Here is a 24,360-nt window from a genome sequence, read left to right as displayed (position 1 = left end):
CCCCTAAACAGGACTAGACCTATTCAGCCCTTCCAACCTGTTGTTCCTGGTCAGTCTGTGCCTCTACCGCCCTGAGCCAGGCTAGCGGAAGGTGATGGGGGTGGTGGGGGGTTTGGGGAGCGCTGGCAGTAGTGGGGTGGGGAATGCCAGGTACAGTTTCTTGTGTAATCATCTTCTCCGCATTGCTGGTAGTGTTGCCAACTCTGGTTGGACATATGTTCCTGCAGGTTTCACAACATGACCACAAATCATCCTGCTGCCCCTTTCCTGCCCACTCCTGCTAATTGGTCGACCAGCGCATACATCTTCAAGGGGCTCCACCTTCCTCTGACTGAATGGTAAATGAACATAGCCAATTAGATGATTCTTGAGTATCTGTCAGACTTTTCACCCCATTTTCCCATATTTTCAGCAACAAACTAATAAACAGCAGCATTCAAAGAAAAAGAAAATATTTATCAATATTCCTAGAAATGGGGCAGCACGGTAGCACAAGTGAATAGCACTGTGGCTTCACAGCGCCAGGGTCCCAGGTTCGATTCCCCAATCGGTCACTGTCTGTGCGGAGTCTGCATGTTCTCCCCGTGTCTGCGTGGGCTTCCTCCGGGTGCTCCGGTTTCCTCCCACAGTCCAAAGACGTACATGTTAGGTGGATTGGCCATGATAAATTGTTCCTCCGTGTCCAAAAAGGTTAGATGGGGTTATTGGGTTACGGGGACAGGGTGGAAGTGAGGGCTTGAGTGAGTCGGTGCAGACTCGATGGGCCGAATGGCCTCCTTCTGCACTGTATATTCCATGTTCTATGTTCCTATAATTATTCTGGTCACTATGCTTTAGGAAGTATGTGAAGATCCTTGTGAGGATACAGAGAAGATTTACCAAAATCCTTCCAGGGATGGGGAATTTCAGCTGCAAGATTATCTGGAGAAGCTGGGGTTGTTCTCCTTAGAGCAAAGGACATTGAGGTGTACGAGATTATGAGAGGTTTAGAAATGGCAGACAAATTAAATCTGCTCCTATTTGCTGCTCAGACAAGGAGTAAGGAACACGGATTTTAGACTTTGGGCAAGACATACTGGGATGTGTGGAAGATCTTTTTTCCGTGCCAGATGTAATGACTTGGGAGTCAGTGCCTATGAGGGTGATGGAACAGGATGCGATCGATGATGTCCAAATGGAATTGAGTAGTCACTTCAGGAATTGGACCTTTAGGGCTACAGGGATAGAGCAGGAGGGGAGCGCAGTTGACTGGATTGTTCTACAGAGAGCTGGTATGGACTCGATGGGGCGAATGGTCTCCTTCTGTGCAGTAATGACTGTTCTATTATTCCCTGGACGGGCTGCTTGCAAACATGCTCTGAGGATGAATCTGTCATTCCTAAAGACTCCAGGGGACTTTGGGATGGTTCGGGTGACCCTGAATGCTAGAACGGCACCATCTGGTGTACAGGCTGAGTCAGTATCCATGCATTTCTATGGATATAGCACTGGCCATTCCAGAGAGCTGGGATGAATCCAGACAATGAGGGCATGTTGAGTGAGCTCAATCAGTATTACTTCTGACTTTGCCTCAATGATTGAACAAAACCAGTGGAGATTAAACAGTCTGTGCATGCAGTTTGAAGGCATGGCTTCGGAGTGTGCAGACCAACAGCAGGCCTGCAGTTCATTTCAGAGGCAATCAAGAGGGCCTGCCAAGAAGAAAAACAAAAGTTTGTCAAACGGCATCCAAGGCTTCAGCCTGAAACATGAGATGGTTTATATGTCATCTACACCATTAAGAGATTGCTTTGCTCCTTGTATCGCATGATCCAAGCCAGTTGCTGTTATTTATGATGTGTCCAGCTGCTTTTGTTCTATGCGATTGTTCAACTCAAACTCACTTAACTGTATGTCCCGAGGGGGTCAGTGGCAATTACAGCGAGACAGTGTGACACTGGGACAGGCTCTGTGTGTTGTTAGCAGTCTGAGAGACACAGCATTGCAGAGTAGGAAGAGGCTGTCAGACAGATGGATTTTAATGTAATGCATGTGAACGGGTGGCAAGGAAATTAAACGGGCCAGATCTTGCTGGAAGCTAATTGTATGTGAGCGATGTTCGGTGCTATTAATGAAGCAACCGGTCAGCAAATTGAGACAATTATGAGATACGCTGTAAGCTGCCAATTTCCAGAACTCCCTGGTCGATTTACGCTGCTTAGACAATCGGCACTTCGCCCTTAGCCTCTCCGTTATTTTGAAGAACATGTTGGATTTCCATATGGATTTCTCATTAAACTTGCCACTGAAAGAAAATGTTGCTAATTCATAGCGTAACTGCTCATTTAATAATGTGGCAATTGGTAATGCAATCTGGCCCTCTGGCCCACAAAGCAAACAATTTAAACAGTTATCTCATTCTTGCATGTGGTAAATTGCTGTTAGAGATTTTCAAAATGTCAAATTTTAAATGTTATGTTTTTTTCTCCATCCAATTTCTTTCTCTTTCTTAATCCAACCTTTCTGTCCCTCTCATTAATTTCTCTTTCTGTACTTGATTGTCTCTAATTCGCTCTACTTCCTTCCCTGTCATTCCTCCGTATCTTTCCCAGTCCTTCACTCTTGTTGGTTAAGGAGATGGGCTGTTTTACCCATAGTCCACAGAGGTCCCAGATGCCCATTACCCCATTTACAGGTTGCATGGGGAGGCCAGGGTGTGGTGGTAATGTCAATGGGTTGGTAATCCAGAGAGCCAGTGGCTCTGGGGATGTGGGTTCGAATCCCATCACGGCAGATGGTGAAATTTAATTCAATGAAAATCTGGAATTGAAAGTCAAATGACCAAGAGACCTTTGCCGATTTCCATAAAAACCCATCTGGTTCACTGATGAACAAAATCTGCAAACAACACCGCTAAAGTCCAAATCTGTAACGTGACTCTTGACGGAATATGTTATCTCTTGCTGTTCATGACTGTGCGTGACTCCTGACCCAATACAATGTGGGTGACTCTTAAATGTCCTCTGAGACAGCCTAGCAACTAACACAGTTCAAGGGCAATTAGGAATGGGCAATAAATACTGACCCAGCCAGTGCCACCCACATCCCATGAAACAAATAGGTGGAAAAAAGTGGATAAAATGGGTTCTGAAGAAGAGTCATCTCTCGCTGCAGAGAGATTCAGATTTGCAGCATCTACTTTTAGTCTGATAAATACATTTTGTGGTGAAGGATGCAGAATAATATCAAAAAAGTAATGAACACCAAGAGATAACATATTCCGTCAAGATTCACGTTACAGATTTGGACTTTAGCGGTGTTGTTTGCTGATTCTGAGACAGCTATCGTGCTCGGCATTACTCAATGCACGATAAACTCAACCAGGCTGCCTGGTGGTGGTGGGGGTAGGGGATGGGGGAGGGAGAGGGCGGGGTGGGATGCTGGGTACCGTGAGCCTGTGGTTTGGTAATCCAAAGTGATGAGAAGTGGTTGGTTACTCAGGCCAATAGGCGATGGGAAAACTGCTTAATGCACTCCACATTCAGCTGCAAAATTGTGCCCGACACATTGAATCATAGAGAGATAGTACCGAAGGAGCTGCTTGGATAAAGGAATGAGGCACCTCTCACTTTCTGGCATTTTATACTTCAGGTGCACATCCTGGCACCTTTTAAATGAGATGGGGTTTTCTGCCCCGATCACCCTTTCAGGCAGTGATTTCCAGATCCCTCCATCTTCGGTGAGAAAAGTTATTTCCCTAATTTCTCCTCCATTCCTACTTCCTACTACCAATCACTTTAAATCTATGCCCCCGGTCACTGATCTCTCTGCTAAGGTAAATGGACCTTTTCGATGTATCTAGGTTCCTCACAATTTTGTATGTCTCAATCCCAAAATTTCCCCTCTGCCTCCTCTGTTCCAAGGAGAACACCCTGGGCCTATCCAACCTTTCCTAGTAGCTGCAATCTTACAGTCCTGGCAACATCCTCGCAAGTCTCCTCTGCACCCTCTCCAGCGCAATTATATCCTGAGGAGAAAGAGGAAGCCCATGAAAGCTGGTGGGAGGAGAAAGAAGGGTGCATTGCCATTCTGACTGGTTGCCTTATCACCTTTTCTTCTTTGCAGGGTCCGACGATTGCTCCAGGAACTTCACTGCCCCCAGTGGCACGATAGAGTCTCCCAAGTTTCCTGACAAATACCCTCACAATCTGTACTGCACTTACATCATTCAGGCACCACCCAGGTCAGAGGTGACGCTCACCATGCTGACCTTTGACCTGGAATATGACCCCCTGCAGACTGGACCAACAGACTGCAGATATGACCATCTCGATGTCTGGGACGGCCTTCCAGAAGGTAAGGGCAGCCATAGCGATTTGCAAAGTCGACCGTTTGTTGGGAGCTTTATGTATTTCTCACTCAAACCTCTTCATTTTCTTCTGTTAAATATTTAATGTTTAAGCATTTTGACCCAGTTAGCTCAGTGGCACTTTTTAATTGAACTATTTTCCAAGATTTAAGTTGGACATTGGTTTGGCCTGGCATAAATCACACTTACCAAGAAAGGGGGCATTTGCCAAGCTGAGAGACGGCCCAAGGCCTTTGGACAGTGGAAATTAAGACACAATCAGCCGTGAGCGTACTAGTCCCTCATTCAGTTGCTGCATTGCTCAGTGTTTTCCCAGATGGCAAGGAAGGAATGTCGGAGAAATTGCCCCGGGGCAATCCCACCCCAAGCTCTTGGGGTGCTGGGAGTGGAGGGCAAGTTGCGGGCCTTCTTTGGACCTACTGGTTTTTTTTTTCTGGGTCTGTCAAAGATGGCTATCGATCTGTAGGCCGGGGTGCTGGTGGGAGTGGTGGGGCCAGAGCTGGTGGCTACTTTGGCTGTCTGCCCCTCCCCATATTCTTGTGTGCATCCTGGTAGCCCCGGTACACTCGAGGCCTTCAACGACTTGTGGATAACAAAGACACTGGTCTGTATTGTAGATATCCAGAATCATGTTATTATTTAGTTTGGTATATTTTTCCTTTTTTTTTAAATAGTGGATAGTGATACCTATAGTGTCTTCTCATTGATTCTTTTGGATAAAGAATGTAGTGATTACATTTAAAAAACAATTTGGGGTACCCAAATTCCTTTTTTTTAAATTAAGAGGCAATATAGCATGGCCAATCCACCAACTCTGCACATCGTTGGGTTGTGGGGGGTGAGACCCACACAGACACAGGGAGAATGTGCAAACTCCATTTGGACAGTGGCCCGAGCTGGGATCAAATGCGGGTCCTTTGTGCTGTGAGACAGAAGCGCTAGCCACTGCACCACCGTGCTGCCCCTGTGATTACATTTTTTGAGTGGCACAGTGGTTAGAACTTCTGCCTCAAAGCAACAGGGGCCCAGATTTAATTCTGGCCTTGTGTGACTATGGAATTTGCACATGCTCCCTGTGTCTACGTGGGCTTCCTCCGGATGCTGCGGTTTCCTCCCATAGTCCAATGTGCTGGTTAGGTGGATTAGCCATGCTAAATTACCCCTTTTTAAAAGAAATTTAGAGTACCCAATTATTGTTTCCAATTAAGGGGCAATTTAGCATGGCCAGCCCACCTACCCTTAAATTACCCCTTGGTGTCCAAAGATGTGCAGATATAGTGGGTTGGCCATAATCAACGCGCAGGGTTATGAGGATAGGGTGGGGGAGAGGTCCTAGGTAGCGTATTGTTTCGGATGGTTGGTGCTGAGTCGAGGGGCCGAACGGCCTCCTTCTGCACTGTAGGAGTTCAATGGACTCTATTCTATGGAGTGGGTTAAGTATGTGACACTTAGAGAGCGCACAAAAGAAACAACATAGGAAATCAAATAAATTGCAAAAAAGGTTCACTTTAATTCCTTGATAAAATGTCCCTGTGTAATAATATCCTCATGCCTGTCAAACGCAAACTCTGATGAGAGATTAAAGTCTTAAGGTTGAGTTACCCTGAAGGATCCCACCTGAAATCTTAACCTACTTTCAGTTCAAACTTCTGTGTTTATGGCGCTTTTTAATTTTTATGGGAGGTTTCAAATTGGAAGGGAAAAGTTTCACAGAAAATGCTCCAGCTTTCAAACTCCTGTTTATTCCTCTACCCCACCAACCCCTCCTCACAGTGAGCCCTCTGATTGGACGCTATTGTGGTTCAAAGATCCCAACCGTGATCCGTTCCGACACTGGGATCATGTCGCTCACCTTCCACACGGATATGGCCGTGGCTAAAGATGGTTTCTCAGCCGAGTACAACATCACAACGAAAGACACTGTGGACTGTAAGTAGGGAATTGGAGCTTCGCAGGGGTTGGGCAACTCACAGAGGTTTCGGGGCTGACCTTTCACCTTCAGGAACTGGATTTAAATCAAGTTCAGATGGATTTAAGGATATAAGGATACCTATCGATACAAGAACCCCAATTAAATTGAGCACATAAAGAGGCTGGTCTTACCCAATGACCATCCCATCAACCTAATTGGACCATAAATTGTTGGCCTCACTTTGCTATTTCTGAAGACTGGCTGGTATGGGGAAGTTGTCATGTTGGTTTAATGGGGTAACTGTGCTGAGATGATTATGTCCCAGATACATACACACCCCATGCATCTTGTCTCAGTTGTAATTCTTGAATCAGTGGGGCAATGCTATTTTAGCATCCAGTCATTGAATCTCCTTCTGTTTCCCTGCCCCGCCCCTAGCCACTGTCCCATTACCTCCTCTTACCTATAGGCATATAAGACCTGCATCTAGTGAATGTCCATCACATCTCAGACATGTGTGTCAAAGGCTTTTTTTTAAATGTCAGTAATTTCATGGTGGCTTCTTCTTTTCTGGCACCAGTGATCCTTCACCCTTGGGGCAGAAACTCAAAGCGGATGGTGTAACCCAGCCATTATGTGTCCCACATAATATTTAATTCTGCTGAAGCAAATAGTCAGTCTGACACTGCCTGCTTTGTCCTGTGTCTCTTCACCCCGCCAAGCCAGATTTCGAACCCCCAGTGCCTGATCACACTGCAATGTCAGACACACCTTCAGTGTTGTCCGAATTATCCAGACTCCTTTATTGGAAGGTAATTTTGCTCCTTAAAAGGTTTATGAAGAGTAACACCAAAACAAATCTAGGATCCAACTGAAAACTATAAATAATGTTACCTAGTTCCGTTCTCCCCAGGTCCCCTTCACTCATCACCCATGTGCTCTTCACCTGTATCCGTCACCTGGTCCAACAACACCTAAATTTAAAAATTCTGAGCCTTGTATTCAAATCCTCAATGGTCTGTCTGTCCCTGTCGATGTCTGTGACCTCCTTCACCCTCCGAGATCTCTGGGATTCTCCAGATGAGGCCTTCTAAGTCTTCAGTCACTTCCCGGGAGGTGTGGCTCTAACTTCTAGGGCGGGGTCCTCCGGTCCTGCCAATGGTTCCCCAGCAGCAGGATGGGCGAGACGTACGAAACATTGTAGATTTCGGCGGAGCCAGAAGATCCTGCCGGTGGCCAATGGTGAGCTACCTCCACCGCCAGAAAACACGCTATGGTGGGGCCGTAAAATGCTGCCCCCTAGACCCTTCCCCTTAGTCCTTGGCTCCCCAACCAGCAGAAATGATTTATTTCTTCCTACCCAATTTGTTCCCCTTAACAGCTTGAAAACCTTGATCAAATGAGCCCTAAATCCTCTAAATTCCAGGGAATGCAACACTAACCTGCGTTACCTCTCCTCGGAATCTAACCTTTGGTGTCCTGGAAACATTCTGGCACATACATCGCTGGCAGAGGAGCAGGTACATGTATTCCCTTTGATCCTTGTATATCACTGTCAACCACCCGATATGCATCTTTAATTTACCAGTGGCCCTCCTCTATCCTTTCGACCGTTTAGACTAATCTTTGTAAAAGCCAAACTCCAACCAGACACACACTGAGTCAAAGGTTACATCACATTAATATGTTCAATTGTACTTCCAGCCTATCAATGCAACAGTCCGCTGGGAATGGAATCTGGTCAGATCAGTAATATGCAGATCACGGCTTCATCTTCCTATTCCTATGGAAACTGGGATGCTGCCCAAGGGCGGCTCAATTACCACATAAATGGTTGGACACCCAACGAGGACACCATCAGGGAATGGATCCAGGTATGTCAAAGGTTTCAAACCAGGAGGAGGATCCCAAAATATGGCCTGTAGGGTTCAGGTGCAGGGATGGATTGGGCTTGCTGGCCTGTGTCCAAGAGATCTGTATCCAGGACACCAGTTGGGGGTTAGGGTACGACCAGCAGCTATTAAAGGCCCTACCATTGGCTGGGTAGTGCTGCCAAAGGTATTTTGGAGGGTACAGGGGCAGCGTAGAATTGGTCATTGGTGGTCTCATCATAATGGAAATGAAAATAAAGATGGACTTACACAATGAAAGGCTTTTCCAGGATCACAATTTGTTATTGAGAACTCGCCATTATTGAGCAATTTCTCCATTTCACTCATCATAGAATTATATAGATGTTTTAACAGACCATTCGGCCGTCTACTCCATGCTGCCTCCACAGGCACCTTCTCACACCCCCTCTTCATCTTACTCTATCAACACATCCTTCTATTCCTTTTTCTCTCATGTGTTTATCCAGCTTCCTCTCAGATGCATCCATGCCTCAACCACTAAGTGTTAATGAACATTTGCAGAGAGTCTCTACTGAATTTCTCTCCAGCTGAAAGGGAATCTGTAGGACTGTGGGATGTTTTATCTATTAGACTGCACCTGAATTAACATTGATCCACTTTCATTAGCCAATGCTGCTCAGGAATGCCAGACAGTGGGCTCTGCACTAAATGGCAATGGATTGACGACAGCTTTTAACCTGAGTTCACCCTTCCATCGATTTTACTGTCATTCCAATCTCCTCAGGCTGGGTCAGGCTTAGTACCAGGTAGGCCTGATGCATCCAGATTCTCTCTGCTCTGCCTCTTGCCGTGACAGTTGCCAACACTTCAAGATTGCCCCCAAGAGCTCAGGAATTAATGATCAGCCTCCCACGACACCGCTGCAAGGGAAGGAGGAGAAATAAAATCAGTGGGGGCATTTAAAAAAAAACTTGCGATTTCAAAATACAATTTTCTCCAAGCACTTTAGTTCTATTAATTATAAATTTCTGAAATATGGAAAGAAGCCTATTAACTGACAGTCTAGAATCATCAAATCAGGAAATAATGTATCTGCTTGTTTTCCTATTGGCATCCACTCCCCTCACCACTTTAACCATCCACTCCACTCACCACTTTAACCATCCACTCCCCTCACTACCTTAACCATCCACTCCCCTCACTACCTTAACCATCCACTCCCCTCACCACTTTAACCATCCACTCCACTCACCACTTTAACCATCCAATCCCCTCACTATCTTAACCATCCACTCCCCTCACCACCTTAACCATCCACTCCCCTCACCACCTTAACCATCCACTCCCCTCACCACCTTAACCATCCACTCCCCTCACTACCTTAACCATCCACTCCCCTCACCACCTTAACCATCCACTCCCCTCACCACCTTAACCATCCACTCCCCTCGCAGAGCGGAGAATCAGCGCCATTGGCTCCGGCGTGGTTGACGCGGCGCCAGTCAGGGACCGCTCTGCACGGCCAGCCTGCCAATTCTCCGTCCGGGATGGGCCGAGCGGCCGTCATAAAAACGGCGTGTCCTGCCGGCGCCGTCCACACCAGCTCTCCGCCAGCGGGAACTCGGTGTGGAAGAGTCCGGGGGCAGCCGAGGGGGGGGAAGGGTGGTCCAACCCCGGAAGGGGCCACCGATGTGGCCTGGCTCGTGATCAGGGCCTACCGATCGGCAGGCCAGCCTCCCTGGCTGGGGGCCTCCTTTCTTCCGCGCCAGGCCCTGTAGCCCTGCACCATGTTGCATTGGGGCTGGCGCGTTGAAGGAAGCCACTGCGCATGAGCGCATTGGCGCCGGTGCCACTGTGCATGCGCGGATCCCACGGCGCCCATTTGACGCCGAAACAGCAGCTACAGCAGCGTGAACCGCTCCAGTGCCGTGCCTGTAAGGGCCAGAATTGCTGATCCTGAGGCCGTGTTGATGCCGTCAAGAAACGCGACGGCGTTTCCGACAGCGTCAATGCTTAGCTTCAGGATCACAGAATCCCGCCCAGGACATACAATAGATACACAGTGTAAATACACAGACATAGACATCGGGTGAAGCATACGGAGCTTTTGAAGAAATTACTTTGAAGATTTTAGTATTGGTTGGTTTCCCTAATCAGGGTTGGGGGAGGTTGGGACGGAGGCAAGAAAGACAAGTGATTCAGCATGTCCCTATTTGGATAAAGTGCAATGTTTGAGCAGAGCACTGTAACATGACTTCTTCACCCCCCCAACTCTCCCGAACGTTGACGTCAAGATAAGCCGGGGACTTCAACTGCATTTTTAGAGCAAAATGAATTTAGCTTGTGTATTTTTTCGTATAATGTCTTATCTACACCTTTTGTTCCAGGCTGACCTTGGGATCCTGAAGATCCTAACCGGCATTGCCACCCAGGGAGCCATCTCTGTAGATACATCCAAGGTTTATTTTGTTAGCAGCTACAAACTGGAGGTGAGCTCTAATGGAGAGGACTGGATGATTTATCGACAAGGCAAGAACCATAAGGTAAAGGCAACCAGATTTATACTGAGCAGATCTGAACCCAGGCGGGTAAAGGGAGTCGAGGTGCAGGCCACCCATGATTGCGATGGATGGTGGAATGGGCTCAAGGGGCTGAATGGTCTGTTCTGACAATGGGCATTTTTATTTTGCTGAATGGTTAGCATTAAGGGAAAGGGAATGGAACACATCTCCATTTCCTCCTAAAATCAGACTTGAGATATTTTTCCCAAGTAACTGTGTAAATGGGTAACCAATGTTTAATAGTTGTTCAGTTAGGAAACTGGACTCAACTGGTTGCAACAGGGATTGCGTGGGCTCCCATCTCAGCTGCGAAAACTGAACAAGCTCCTGTATTTTTATCAAGGCAGATATTAATCTATCATTTGTGACTATTGTCCTGTATAGACAGTGTCCTCGACTGCCTCACAGTAATCTCTCCTACCGACATGTGTTACTGATTATATTATAACTGATGTTAGCTCAGCTCTGTCACTCAATAACTCCTGAGCCTTGTGTGCTCCTGACTGTATATCCACTGATGCTTGACCAGCTCTGTCACAGACTCATTCAGAAATACCTCACCCAAAGCCCTGTGTTGCTGGCTGTATCTCTACTGATATTAGTCTGACTCCCTACACTGTCATTCGGTATCTCTGCCCTCCAGAAACTGTTAGTCAGAGCATCTCTGCTAATATGAATTCAGCTCCCTCACACTGTCACCCATGTAATAATCCTCGTGGGACCCACGGAGATGACCTGATTAATCGCCCGTGGGGCTCGTGGAATACGAGCTCCAACTTGGGCTCATGAAATCAACCCTTAAAAGCCGCTGGATTGGGACTGGCATAATCGGTAGTCCAGGTTGGGACCTATATGTGCTGTACTGCGGCCTATTCTTCTCATGGAATGGGCTCAAGGGGCTGAAATAAATCTCCACTTGAATCACCTTCTCAGCCCTCCTGAAGATTCTATACCCCACACCAGCAGATTTATAAAATAGTTTTATAAATCAAAAAAATAAATAGATAGACGGAGGTGAGAAGTTTGTTATAATGTTCCTACTCATTTTTTGAGTAAAATACTGATGACAAGACTTTCCCTTGGGTCTGAAGGAGCATAGATTATATTGCAAACATCGAAATTCAACAGAAATATGGAATCACAAGTTGATGCTGCTGATCTTTTGTCTAGACAAGGTGGATTTCCTTGCACAAATATAGCTCAATAAATAGTTTGAGGAATGTGAAATTTAGCACTTGCTTTGCATTAATCCTGTCAACATGCCACTCATTCATTTGCCTTCCCCTATTATTATCTGGGAGGCCCATGGATCAGCTCAAGGTCGGGCTACTTGTGGGAATTCAGAGAGGTTGGAAGGGAGTTTGCTGGGGGGGGGGGGTCACGGTGGGTGGGGTGCAGGCAGGAGGGGGAGGAAGGGACGAGAGGGAACAATGGGAAGGGGCTCGGCTCCAGGCTGCGTGTCAAAATGGTCTCTGATCAAGCGTAGCAGTTGGGTAGTTATTTCAATTATTTTGCTTTCTGCGTGTCACCAAGGGAAAACCAGCGTCATTTTTGATGTGCGGTTGTCAGATAGAGAGACAGCATCACAATGTTGTGACAACCCGGAACTTTGCAGGAATAAAAGAGCAAGCTTCAACTGCGAATGACAAGAAAAGCAGAGTTCCATTCCTGTAGCCTCGTTCATGTCCCACAATGGTTTACAGCAAAATTAAGTGCCTTTGAAGTCTGTCCTGTTGTCAAGAAATGCGGCAGCCAATTTCTGCACAGCAACTCCCACAAATAGCAATGTGATAATGATAAGATAATTAGTTTCCGTGATATTGTTTGAGCGAACATTTGGTTTAAAAAAATTTTTAAATACCCAATTAATTTTTTTTCCAATTGAGGGGCAATTTGGCGAGGCCAATCCACCTACTCGGCGCATTTTCCGGTTGTGGGGCTGAGACCCATGCAGCACGAGGAGAATGTGCAAACTCCACATGGAGAGTGACCCAGGGCCAGGATTGAACCCAGGTCCTTGGTGCCGTGAGGCAGCAGTGCTAACCACTGCGCCACTGTGCCTCCCCGAGAGAACATTTGTAAGAACATATGAAATATAAGCAGGATTAGTCCATTTGGCATATTGAAGATACCCTGCCTTTCAATGAGATTACGGCTCATTTCTACCTTAATTCCAACCTCCCCATCTATCCTATATCCCTTGATTCCCTTTGTTTCCAAGAACCTACTGATCTCAGCTTTGAATGTAATCAATGACTGATCTTCCAAAGTCCTCTGGGATAGAGAATTCCAAACAATCCCCTTAAGAGTGAAAAAAAATTCTCCACATCTCAGTTCTAAATAGTCGACCTCTTAACCTGAGATTCTGTTCCTAACCAGGAAAACATTCTCCCAGCATCTAACCTTCAAGCTCCTTAAGAACTTTGTATGTTTGAATTAGGTTGCCTCTAATTTTTTAAATTTCAGTGAATGTCAGCATAGTTACTCCACATTGGATAATCCCCGTATCCCAGCAATCAGTCTAGTGAGCCTTTGCTGCACTCCCTCTAAGGGAAGCATTTCTTTCCTTAGGTAACAAGATCAAAACTATATATACAGTACTCCAAGTGTAAGAGTGGCAAGGTGGCGCAGTGGTTAGCACTGCTGCCTAAGTTGCTAAGGACCCAGGTTCAATCCCAGTCCTGGGTCACTGTCCGTGTGGAGTTTGCACATTCTCCCCATGTCTGCGTGGGTTTCACCCCCACAGGCCAAAGATGTGCAGGTTAGGTGGATTGGCCATGCTAATTGCCCATTAATTGGAAAAAATAATTATTGGGTACCCTAAAAATAAAAAAAATAGTCCTCCAAGTGTGGCCTCACCAAGGCTCCATGCAATTGCAGTAAGACGTCTTCACTCCTATACTCAATCCCTTTGTGATGAAGGCGAACATACCATTTGCTTCTCTAATTGTTCTGGTGCCTGTGTGTGATTTTACTGTGATTCACGGACCAGCACACCAAGGGACTTCCGAATCCCAACATTTCTCAGACTTACACCTTGCAGAAAATGTTCTGCTTTTGTCTTTTTCCTATCAAATATCACTTAATATTTCTCCACATTATACTCCTTCTGCTGCCCTCTTGCCCGTTCACTTCTCCGCATTCTCTTTGGGTCCTCCTCACAACTTACATTTCCACCCAACGTTGTAGCACTAGTGAACACTCAGTCATCTCAGCTCAGATTGTAAATAGCTGAGACTGAAGTACTGATCCTGGTGTGAATTTTCATTCGTTGTAGCCTGCCAACCCAAAATTGCTTATTTATTTCTACTCTCTTTCTTCTGTCCATTAACCAATCTTTAATCCATGCTGATAACTTTCACCCAATCCCATGAACCCTAATTGTGTTTAATGGTCCCCTTGTGCAAGACCGTATGGTTATCTTTTGGAAAATCCAAATGTGCTACATCCATTGGTTCCTCCTCATCCTCCTTGCTAGCTACATACTCAAAAATCTTTGTAGATTCATCAAACATAATTTCACTTTCAAAATTCATATTGACTCTGCCCAATCACGTTATGATTGTCTATGTGTCCTGTTTCCATGTGTTTAATGCGTTCGCGTCACACGAGTGAGCTCCCTGCAGCTGTTAACTGCTGCAATCACACAATCTAAACATACTCCAATCAGCCCCTTGCATTACATCTTGAAATCAGCAACTCAAGATGGATTCTTGATGGTGTGGATGAAGGAGAGTGAACGGATGAGAGGAAAGAAAGGTAGACAGATGAAGGAAGAGAATGAAAGAAGAAACAATGTCCCTACCTTTCTTGTGGCTGTAATTGAAGATACGACCAACATTCCTTCCTGAGCCGTAACCACCAAGAGTGCATTGACTGGTCATTCATCGCGTTGCTGTTTATGGGATAGCGTTGACACAGAGTAACTGCTGTGTTTTCCTATCTGGAGACAATCAATGCAATCTTCTGAAAGCCGTTGATATGTTCCATATGCATTTAGGGGCCATTAAAAGAGAAATGTTGTCTTGCTTACTCATCTGAAGCGATCCACGGGAGTTAATTTAAGACCCGGTTGGAGAGATGTAGGAATGCTGTCGAGGGAAGAGATGACTCGAGAACTATCATCAGCTGGAGTGGAAAGCACTTTCCCTGGGGAAACCTGGCTGGAAACCAGCCAAGCTCCCTCGCAAACATGTTGGTGTAAACATGCGTTCTGGAGAGGCTTTTGAATCTGATGGTTTCTACCAGCTTTTCTGGTTCATATTCCGCTGTCCTCAATAAGATGAAAAGCATTTTCAACCTAATGCCCAGTGTGTTTGGTAATGCAAACTCCTGATCAGTAAGAACCTACCACCCAGCTTCTTGAGCCTTTGTGACTGATGCTTATGCTGCAGATCATGGGTGCAATAACATACTCAAGTAACCAAGCCCTGAAAGTAAATGTTGTCCACCTTGCTTTTTCAATTCATTTACAGGATGTCGGCGTTGCTGGTTAAGCTATTTGGACATGGACTGTTAGGAGGAAGGAACCAAACCTGTTTCTGACCTTGGCCAATGCCATCTTGAGCACACGCCTGACACTGGCCACACGGGGAGTCCACACCCGAGTTGTAATAAAAGAAATAAAGTTTTATTTAAACGGTTCAAGGTACAATGCTCCCAATGGTACCCAACTGGGTCTGAGATGGCCGATCCAGAACTGACTGACCTTATATGCAATGTTAATTGAGCTTTCCCTGGCCCCTTAACGGGAAGCCTGTATTTCACAAGGGACACAGGAAATACGATCGTTCCCACCCCGTAAGCCCCGTGCAGGTGCATGTTATGACAGACCCGATGCAGAAACTCTAATGAACTCTCCCATCCCAACCAAGAGGAAACTGCAGCACCTACTGTGCGAATCAGCAAACTCAAATCTGAGTCCATCCTGCTCTGGGCACCTCACAGTGGTTGGGGGGCTGGGGGGGAGGAGGGGGGTGGCAGGCTGGGGGAGGGAGAAGGCTCAGCTCTTCTGTGACGGAATTAATCAATCAAGATTAATTCTAGAAGTCTCTTCCACTTACATCTGTCGCTCTGCAGGGTGGGAGAGGAAGTGCTTCTAATCGGCAAGTCGCCTTGAGGCTTATTAATTCTTTATTTACACTGCTTCGAGTACAGAATTCCAATGTGCTGCTGCATTGTAAAGGGGACATTAAAATGTATCGGTAAAGCAGTTTTCCATTCATTACAATTAAATCGAACGCAGGGAGCTGCAATTGTTTCAGTAATGGAAACTATAGAATCCATAAATGATTATAAATAAGTATACAACCCAGAAATAAAAGGAAGGGAAGCAGAGTTAAATCCACAATCAGAATTAAGGGCGGCACAGTGGCAGAGTGGTTAGCACTGCTGCCTCATAGCTCCAGGGACCTGGGTTCAAATCCGGCCTCGGGTGACTGTCTGTGTGGAGTTTGTACATTCTCCCCGTGTCTGTGTGGGTTTCCTCCGGGTGCTGTGGTTTCCTCCCATAATCCAAAGATGTGTAGGTTAGGTGGATTGGCCATGATAAATTGCCCCTGAGTATCCAAAAAGTCACTTGGGGGTTACGTGGATAGGGTGGAGGCGTGGGCTTAAGTAGGGTGCTCTTTCCAAGGGCCGGTGTGCACTTAATGGGTTGAATGGCCTCTTTTGCACTGGGGATTCTTTGATCATCTGTGATCTTATTAAATGATGGAGCAGCTCAAGGGTCGAATGGCCGACTCCATCCATTTCTTATGATTTCTAACAACCAACCTGATGCACAGAGATCACAGTTGACTTCTGTTTCTGGTCAGGGTAGAATGTTCCTGAAGTCTGCCCAGTGGCAATGTTGGGGGAGAGTTGGGAGCCGATGTGTCCTGACAAATGAATACCACTGGCCTCTCAATACTCTGTGAGCATGGGGTAAACACTGGGTTGCCAACCTCTGATTGGGTATATTCCTGGGGATTCTGTCACTTGATCTCCCACCCGAATGCTCCCACCCCACCTACCCACCCCCTACACACTCCCAACATGTGCAGTCCATCCTCCAGCCGCACTGCCTTCCCATATCCAATCAGAAAGGGAATAGACACTTCAACACCTGACTGGATTAATCTTGACTGACAGTCAAACAGCAACACCCCACTCCCCCCCCCCCCCCCCCCCCAACCCCCAAACTCCCCGAGTCTCAATTTTTGCAACAAAATATGTGAAAGCGTTCAGGACAATGAAAATACATTTTAAAGCCTCTGAGCGCAATCCTCAGGCTTCGTTGCGCTCGAGTGAGAGTGCAAAAGAAATTATGCCACCTGAAATCCAAAAGCACACCATATTCTTATGTCTTGTTACAAAAGCTTACATTGCCCCTGCAAAAAAAATCAATGATTCTCTCCTTTTGTAATCATAGCAAAAATACTAAATACAAATTTTAAAGTGTGAAAATTTCTCACATTCGTCACACATGACAGCCATTGGTTAAGATAATTCTACAGGGCAGTATGGTGGCACAGTGGTTAGCATTGCTGCTTCATGGCGCCGAGTTCCCAGGTTCAATCCCGGCTCTGGGTCATTGTCTGTGTGGAGTTTGCACATTCTTTGTGTGGGTTTCGCCCCCACAACCTGTGGTGAATGTAATTCACACTGTAATATATATGATACCATATTATTGTAAGCGCAGTTGCGTTGCCCGACCACTAGGGAGAGTAGCACTGGGAATGCATAGGAGTTTGTACAGGGTTCCACCCTTGGCTCCGCCCACGGCTCCTCACCCTGGACTGCTGTATAAAGATCGATGCCCAGAGCCAGCCGACCAGTTCATCCAGGGTTCATCATGTTACAGGCTGGCTCTGTTGTAAGTAGATTAAAACCACTGTTCATATCTTAAAGCACGTGTCTCGTGAATTGATGGTCTCATCACAACCCAAAGATGTGCAGGTTAGGTGGATTGGTGACACTAAATTGCCCTTTAATTGGAAAAAATGAATTGAGTATTCTAAATTTATTTAAAAAAAGATAATTGTACCATTAACGACTCCCACTGAATCAGGAAGTGACAAATGAAAATAAAGGGGGAGTGCCGGGTGGGGCAACTGCACGTGGCACTACGTGCCAACCCCGGGATTATGTGTACCGATTCCGGGAGCAACCCTAGTTCCTGCCCGTCTGCCCCACCCATCACCCATAACCCCCACCGACTGCCGAGGCCTCATGCGGCTGAATTTGTAGCACATATGAGAGCATGGATAAAGTTCCTCTTGATCACAGTGGAATGTTTGGTTTGGCGCCCAGCTGTCTCCTTGAAAACTCTCCAACATTGATCACAATTCGCCAACATTGATCTCAATTTGGGTTCCCGATGGTGAGAGCAACACTCTAATAAGGCCCTGATGGTGAGAGCTTCCATCTTGGATCTCAGTAGTGAGCTTTCCCCTTGATATCGAGGACTACCATTGGCAATCCCTTTTCTCTTATCAATGGACTTCCTTATAACGGCCCCTCATCCCAGTCCATTCCCGCCCCACCACCATTCAAATCTTGAATTGAGTACCACTCTACTTCCCAGATACTTCCAGAGCTTATATAGCAGCAGCAGAAATCAATCAGCACCCACAGAGATCAGGGGCTGGATTCTCCTGTTCCCCAGACGCGTGTCTATAGGAATTCTGTACTTCCGCCGCTCGTCAATGAAATTTGCCAGCAAAGCCATCCCACACCTCTGGGAAAGCCAAGGGTGGTAATGCGCTGCTGACGGGAAAAGGGAATCCCAATGGCCGGAGAACTCCGGCTCAGATGTATCAGATAGGGTGGCCAATTGTGATGAAATGTATTCCGAGAGGTTTTATCACATGACGTGCCCCACCCCCATCAATTAGTTGGCCAACACAAACATCCTTGTATCGCGTGGCCTTCCTACCCTAATTGGAAAGCAAAAGACACATTTCCCAATGGACAATTCCCAAACCGATTGCTCCCCCCAACCATCTACTTTCAATGCTTTTATATCTGGTAAAGAGAAATGTTCAAAGAAAATTGAACAAAAACAATCTTTTTAAAAAATATCCCGATGATGTTTCTCCAGGGTTTGCGCACAAACACAGCAGGGTCCTGGAGACTGCTCTTCCTGGAGACTCCAGGCCTGTCCTGGAGGCCCCAGAGCTTTTGGTGGTCCTGAGCGGAGGAGGCAACTTATAACAGAAGCCAATGAGGAGGACAAAACTTGAGCAAGGCTTTTGTGCTTAAAGAGCAAACATGGGCCCCTCAGTGGAAAATTCCAGAATATCAACTTCTGGTTACATTTTAAACACAAAGAGAAAAATGCCAGTAAATTTCCTCACACTAAACCTCTGCTGCCGGGTAACTGCAGCCCTGTTCCAGTTTGAATAAGACTAATGTTCCACCAGATTTCCTCAAATTCTTTTCATCCCAGAGGTACTGTGTTGGAAAGGTTAGAGTTGTAAGTAAAATTCATCAGTTCCAGCAGCACTCAAATGCATAATTAGCCCATTTATATTCGCCTCGTCTGCTAGAATCCAGCCTAAATTAACTGCTCCTTCAAAGCAGATTGGGGTTTTTTTGTTAATGTTAGGACTGCGGGCTGTAATTTCCTCGCTTCGCCTCTGCAGTCATAATACAAGACAGCCAAAATAATACTCCAGCGGCACATTTCAGCGATGTGCTGGTGCTCTGACCTTCAGCCCGAAGAACGGCTGTGCATTCAACGGTGATTAAGGGTTTTCAATCAGTCCCTCGTGTGTAAATCCCACTGAGTGTCACCCCGAAGCCCCAGTTTGTATATGGGAGTGGAGGACGGTGGGAGGTGGGGAAGTGAGGTGGAATTTTAATTGGGGCCATGATGGGCCAAGAGGTAACATTGCAATTCGCTCCTGCTTGCCCTCCCGCATTGCCTCCTCGGTGAACACTGCTGCCGCTATCCTCACTGACACCGGTCCCGTTCACCCATCAAGGCACCCTTTATATTGTACAAGGTGTGATGGTGGCATTCATAGCCCACTCCTGAAATCTATGTTCTTGGATAGTTGCTCCCTGCAGAGGGCTGTGGGAGGGTGCTAAGCTTGGAAAGGGTCGGGATGGAGAGGAAGAGGGGGCGGGGGGGGGGGGGGGGGGGGGGGGGGGGGGGGATTCCCAGAGGAGTGGGTGCAGTTAAGCCTGGAGTGGGCCCGGGGGTTATGGTTAGGTCTGGAGAGGACCTGGGATGTGGGGGTTAAGCCTGCAGAAGGCCTGGGGTGTGTGGTTAAGCCTGGAGAGTGCCCAGGGGACTGGGTGGAATTAAATCTGCAGCGGGATTCTCCGATTCCCCCGCCGGGTAGGAGAATCCCCAGGGGGCGGCGTGAATCCTGCCCCGCCGCTCCGGCGCCAGCTGCCGTATTCTCCGGCGCTGGGTTCACGCTGGTAGGGGGTCGTTGCCAGCGGCCACCCGGCAATTCTCCGGGACCCGATGGGCTGAGCGGCCGTCGGTTTCTGGCCAGTCCTGCAGGTGTGAAATGGACATGGTCCCACACAGCGGGACCAGGCTGGTAGGCGAGCTGGTGCGGTCCTCCGGGGGGGCGTGAGGGTATTCGGCCCCGCGGGTGGGCCCCCACGATGGCCTGGCCTGCGATCGTGGCCCACCGATCTGCGGGCGGGCCTGTGCCGTGGGGGCACTCATTCCTTCCGCGTCGGCCTCTGTAGGGCTCCGCCATGGTCGGCGTGGAGAAGACACCCCCCCTGCGCGTGCGCAAGAATATGTCGGCTGGTCTGCGCATGTGTGGAACCATGTAACACCCCCGCGCATGCGCTAACTCGCGCTAGCCCTTCGGCGGCGGTTGGCGTGGCGTCAACCCTCAGCGTTAGGTCGGGAGAGGATGGGACACCCACGGGGCCAGATCCCCCCACGCCCCCCCTCCCCCCCCCCCCCCCCCCCCGAGGACCCCGGAAGCCGCCCGCGGAGCCAGGTCCCACCGGCAAATACCTGGTGTAACATACGCCGGCGGGACCAGCCGAAAACGGATGGCCACTCGGCCCATTGCGGGCCGAAGAATCGCCGGGGGGCCACTTCCAGCGGCCGCTGACCAGCGCAGTGCGATTCCCGCCCCCGCCAAATCCCCGGCGCCGGAGAATTTGGCAGCCGGCATGGCGGGATTCATGCCACCCCCCGGCGATTCTCCGACCCGGCGGCGGGTCGGAGAATCCCAACCCATGTGTTCAGGTGTCAAGAACTGTAGCTTGTGCAATCATTGAAATTAATTCTTAACCCACTTCTGTCAATTTTCTATTTTTTTACTTTACCTATTACCACCTGAAAGTCTGAAACTAGGATTGACGGCTCCTGGATAGAACGCGAAAAATCAGCCAGTCTGTCAGCTCCTGATCACTTTGAGCTGAACATTGCTTTATATATTTGTTTTTTGAGTAACAACACCACTTTGAAACTGGGAGTGAGGTGGGGGCTGTACCTAAGGGATAAGGAAAAGCAGCTTCAAATGAATCTGTACACACGTTAACTTGTACTAAAGCGCTTATTTCCTTCTCTAGTTGTTTCCAGCCAACACGGATGGTAACGAGGTGGTCCTGAACACACTGACCCCACCTGTCCTGGCTCGCTTTGTTCGCATTCGGCCTCAGGTGTGGACAAATGGAATATCGATGCGTTTTGAGCTCTACGGATGCCAGATTACAAGTAGGTCTTCCCCTTCCCCAACCTGCACCACCCACGTCTGTTCTACCGCTCTCCCACCCCTCCCCCCGCACACCCCCACGTCAACTATTTTTCCTCTTTTTATTATTTCATGGGGTGTGAGAGTCGCTGACTTTGCTGACTACCCTAATTGTCCTTGAATTGAACATTTCCAGAGGGCAGTTAAGAATCAACCACACACTGTGGGTCTGGAGTTAAGACTTGGTCATACTTTAAATCTGGAGTCACATGTGGGCCAGACCAGGTAAGGCAAAGGCAGATTTCCTTCCCTGAAGGACATTACTGAACCAAATGAGGTTTTATTGATAATTCTATGGTTACGATTACTGAGATTAGATTTGAGATTTATTAATTGAATTCAAACTCCATCAGCTGCTGTGGTGGAATTTGAGCCCATGTCCCCGGGGCAATAACCAGGGCCTCGGGATTACTAGTGCAGTGGAATTACCCCTATGCCGCCAGCTATCTCGCTCCCCCCCCAACCCCAATCCTTTCCAGAAGAGCACATGTCAAGATAATTGAACAGCCTTTGCTGTGTCTATTAGTTTTGTCTTCGATTCAAAGTGAACCCATGCCTTGGTTGAGATATTAAATCGAGCATGATTTTAATTTCCTGACAACGCCCACACTGCCTTCCTTCCACCCCTCTCCTGAACGTGTGGACCGGGATTTTCCGTTGCGGGTCTGCACCGCTGTCGCTGCTAGCGAGGACAGAGGATTTGGCGCTCAGCCAAATCTTGCATTCCCTGCAGCAGGATGGGAGAATCCCGCCAGTGTGAATGGACGGTGAATCCTACCCGTGGATTCCTTGAGGCTCAGCAGTGTACCTCACCCAAGTACCCATCACTGGCCTAAGACTCGGATGTACTTAATGGGCCTCACAGGAAAACCCAGTCCTGCCCTCGCTTGTCGTTCACGTGTGTACTTTTCCAACAATGACCTGGCCTTAAGAAAGAAGGAACTTGTATTTATATAGAGCATCTTTAATGTAACAAAAACGCAATCAAACATGTCACTGAGCCACATAAAGGGATATTAGGATCAAAAGCTTGCTCAAAGAGAAATGTTCGAAGACAGAGAAATAATTAGAGAAGCAGAGAAATATAGAGGGGGATTTTTTCTTTAAGATTAATTCTTCATTTGTAGGATTTATGCATTGCTGGCTCAGCCAGCATCTATTACCCATTCCCTAATTGCCTTTGAGAAGGTTGCGTTGAAGCACTTTCTTTTTTTTTAATAAACATTTTAGTGAGGTTTTTTTGGTATTATAACAAAACAATAAATAATGTACATGAAACTTTAAACATACTGCAAAAAGGCATCCCCCTCCCTTACAGGTCCCATCTTTACTAACCCCCTACTCTAAGCTAAACTAACAACACCCCCCCCCCTCCCCCCCCCCCCCTCCCCGCCTTCTGCTGATGATTAATTTTCCGCGAAGAAGTTGACGAACGGCTGCCACCTCCGGGTGAACCCTAACAGTGACCCTGTCAAGGCGAACTTGATTTTCTCCAAACAGAGAAAGCTAGCCATGTCCGATAGCCAGGTCTCTGACTTCGGGGACTTTGAGTCGCTCCAAGCTAATAGTATCCGTCTCCGGGCTACCAGGGAAGCAAAGGCCAGAACGTCTGCCTCTTTCTCCTCCTGGATTCCCGGGTCTTCCGAAACCCCGAGAATTGCCACCTCTGGACACAGCGCCACCCTTGTTTTTAACACCGTGGACATGACATTTGCAAACTTCTGCCAAATCCCCTAAGCTTCGGACATGCCCAGAACATGTGGACATGGTTCGCTGGTCCTCCCGCAGATTTTGCACACCTATCTTCCACCCCAAAGAATCTGCTCATCCGGGCCACTGTCATGTGAGCCCGGTGAACAACCTTAAATTGTATCAGGCTGAGCCTGGCACATGTTGCGGATGCGTTGACTCTACTCAACGCGTCAACCCATAGACCATCCTCTATCTCTCCTCCCAGCTCCTCCTCCCACTTACGCTTCAGCTCCTCTGTCTGCATCTCCTCTGACCCCATAAGTTCCTTGTAAATGTCCGAGACACTCCCTTCTCCTACCCACCCTCTGGAAACTATCCTGTCCTGAATTCTCCTTAGCGGTAGGAGCGGGAAGGTTGACACCTGTTTAAATAGGAAGTCCCGCACCTGCAGATACCTGAATTTGTTTCCCCTCACCAATCCAAACTTCTCCTCCAGCGCCCTCATACTCGGTGAGCTCCCCTCTATAGACATATCCCCCATCCTCTCAATCCCTGCTCTCCGCCATATCCGGAACCCCCCCATCCATGCTTCCCAGGGCAAACGGGTGATTATTACTGATTGGAGACCAGACCGATGCTCCCTCTACTCCCACATGTCTCCTCCATTGCCCCCAAACTCTCAGGGCTGCCACCACCACAGGGCTGATGGAGTACCGCGCCAGCGGGAACGGCAGAGGCGCAGTTACCAACGTCCCCAAACTGGTGTCCTTACATGAAGCTGCCTCCATACGCTCCCATGCGACTCCTCCCCCACCACCCACTTCCTGATCATGGCTATATTCGCCGCCCAGTAATAGTTACTAAAATTTGGCAGCGCCAGCCCGCGCTCTCCCCAACTCCGCTCAAGTATTACCTTCCTTATTCGCGGTGTTTTGCCCACCCAAACGAAGCCAGTGATCACTTTGTTGACCCGTTTAAAAAAGGACCGCGGAATAAAGATGGGGAGACATTGAAACACGAACAGGAATCTCGGGACGACCGTCATCTTCACCGTCTGCAGGGCAGCATGGTGGCGCAGTGGGTTCGCACTGCAGCCTCACGGCGCCGAGGCCCCAGGTGTGATCACGGCTCTAGGTCACTGTCTGTGTGGAGTTTGCACATTCTCCCCGTGTTTGCATGGGTTTCGCCCCCACAACCCAAAGATGTGCAGGGTAGGTGGATTGGCCACGCTAAATTGCCCCTTAATTGGAAAAAATGAATTGGGTACTCTAAATTT

At 47.8% G+C, this 24,360-nt stretch overlaps 1 protein-coding gene across 2 annotated transcripts in view; it reads left to right on the top strand.

Moving 5' to 3' along the window:
* Window positions 1-24,360, top strand: part of LOC119958718 (neuropilin-2-like) — a 141,606-nt gene that overhangs the window by 45,625 nt on the left and 71,621 nt on the right. For both annotated transcript variants that reach the window (XM_038787297.1, XM_038787298.1), the window contains exons 4-8: window positions 4,105-4,335; window positions 6,122-6,277; window positions 7,965-8,134; window positions 10,501-10,656; window positions 21,211-21,355. In XM_038787297.1, coding sequence (XP_038643225.1) covers window positions 4,105-4,335; window positions 6,122-6,277; window positions 7,965-8,134; window positions 10,501-10,656; window positions 21,211-21,355 — 858 coding nt within the window. The remainder of the gene's footprint in view (window positions 1-4,104; window positions 4,336-6,121; window positions 6,278-7,964; window positions 8,135-10,500; window positions 10,657-21,210; window positions 21,356-24,360) is intronic.

Source organism: Scyliorhinus canicula, chromosome 2 (assembly GCF_902713615.1).
Source record: "Scyliorhinus canicula chromosome 2, sScyCan1.1, whole genome shotgun sequence".
NCBI lineage: Eukaryota > Metazoa > Chordata > Chondrichthyes > Carcharhiniformes > Scyliorhinidae > Scyliorhinus > Scyliorhinus canicula.
Note: the sequence above shows the minus strand (reverse complement) of the source record. Positions and strands in the feature narration are given on the sequence as shown.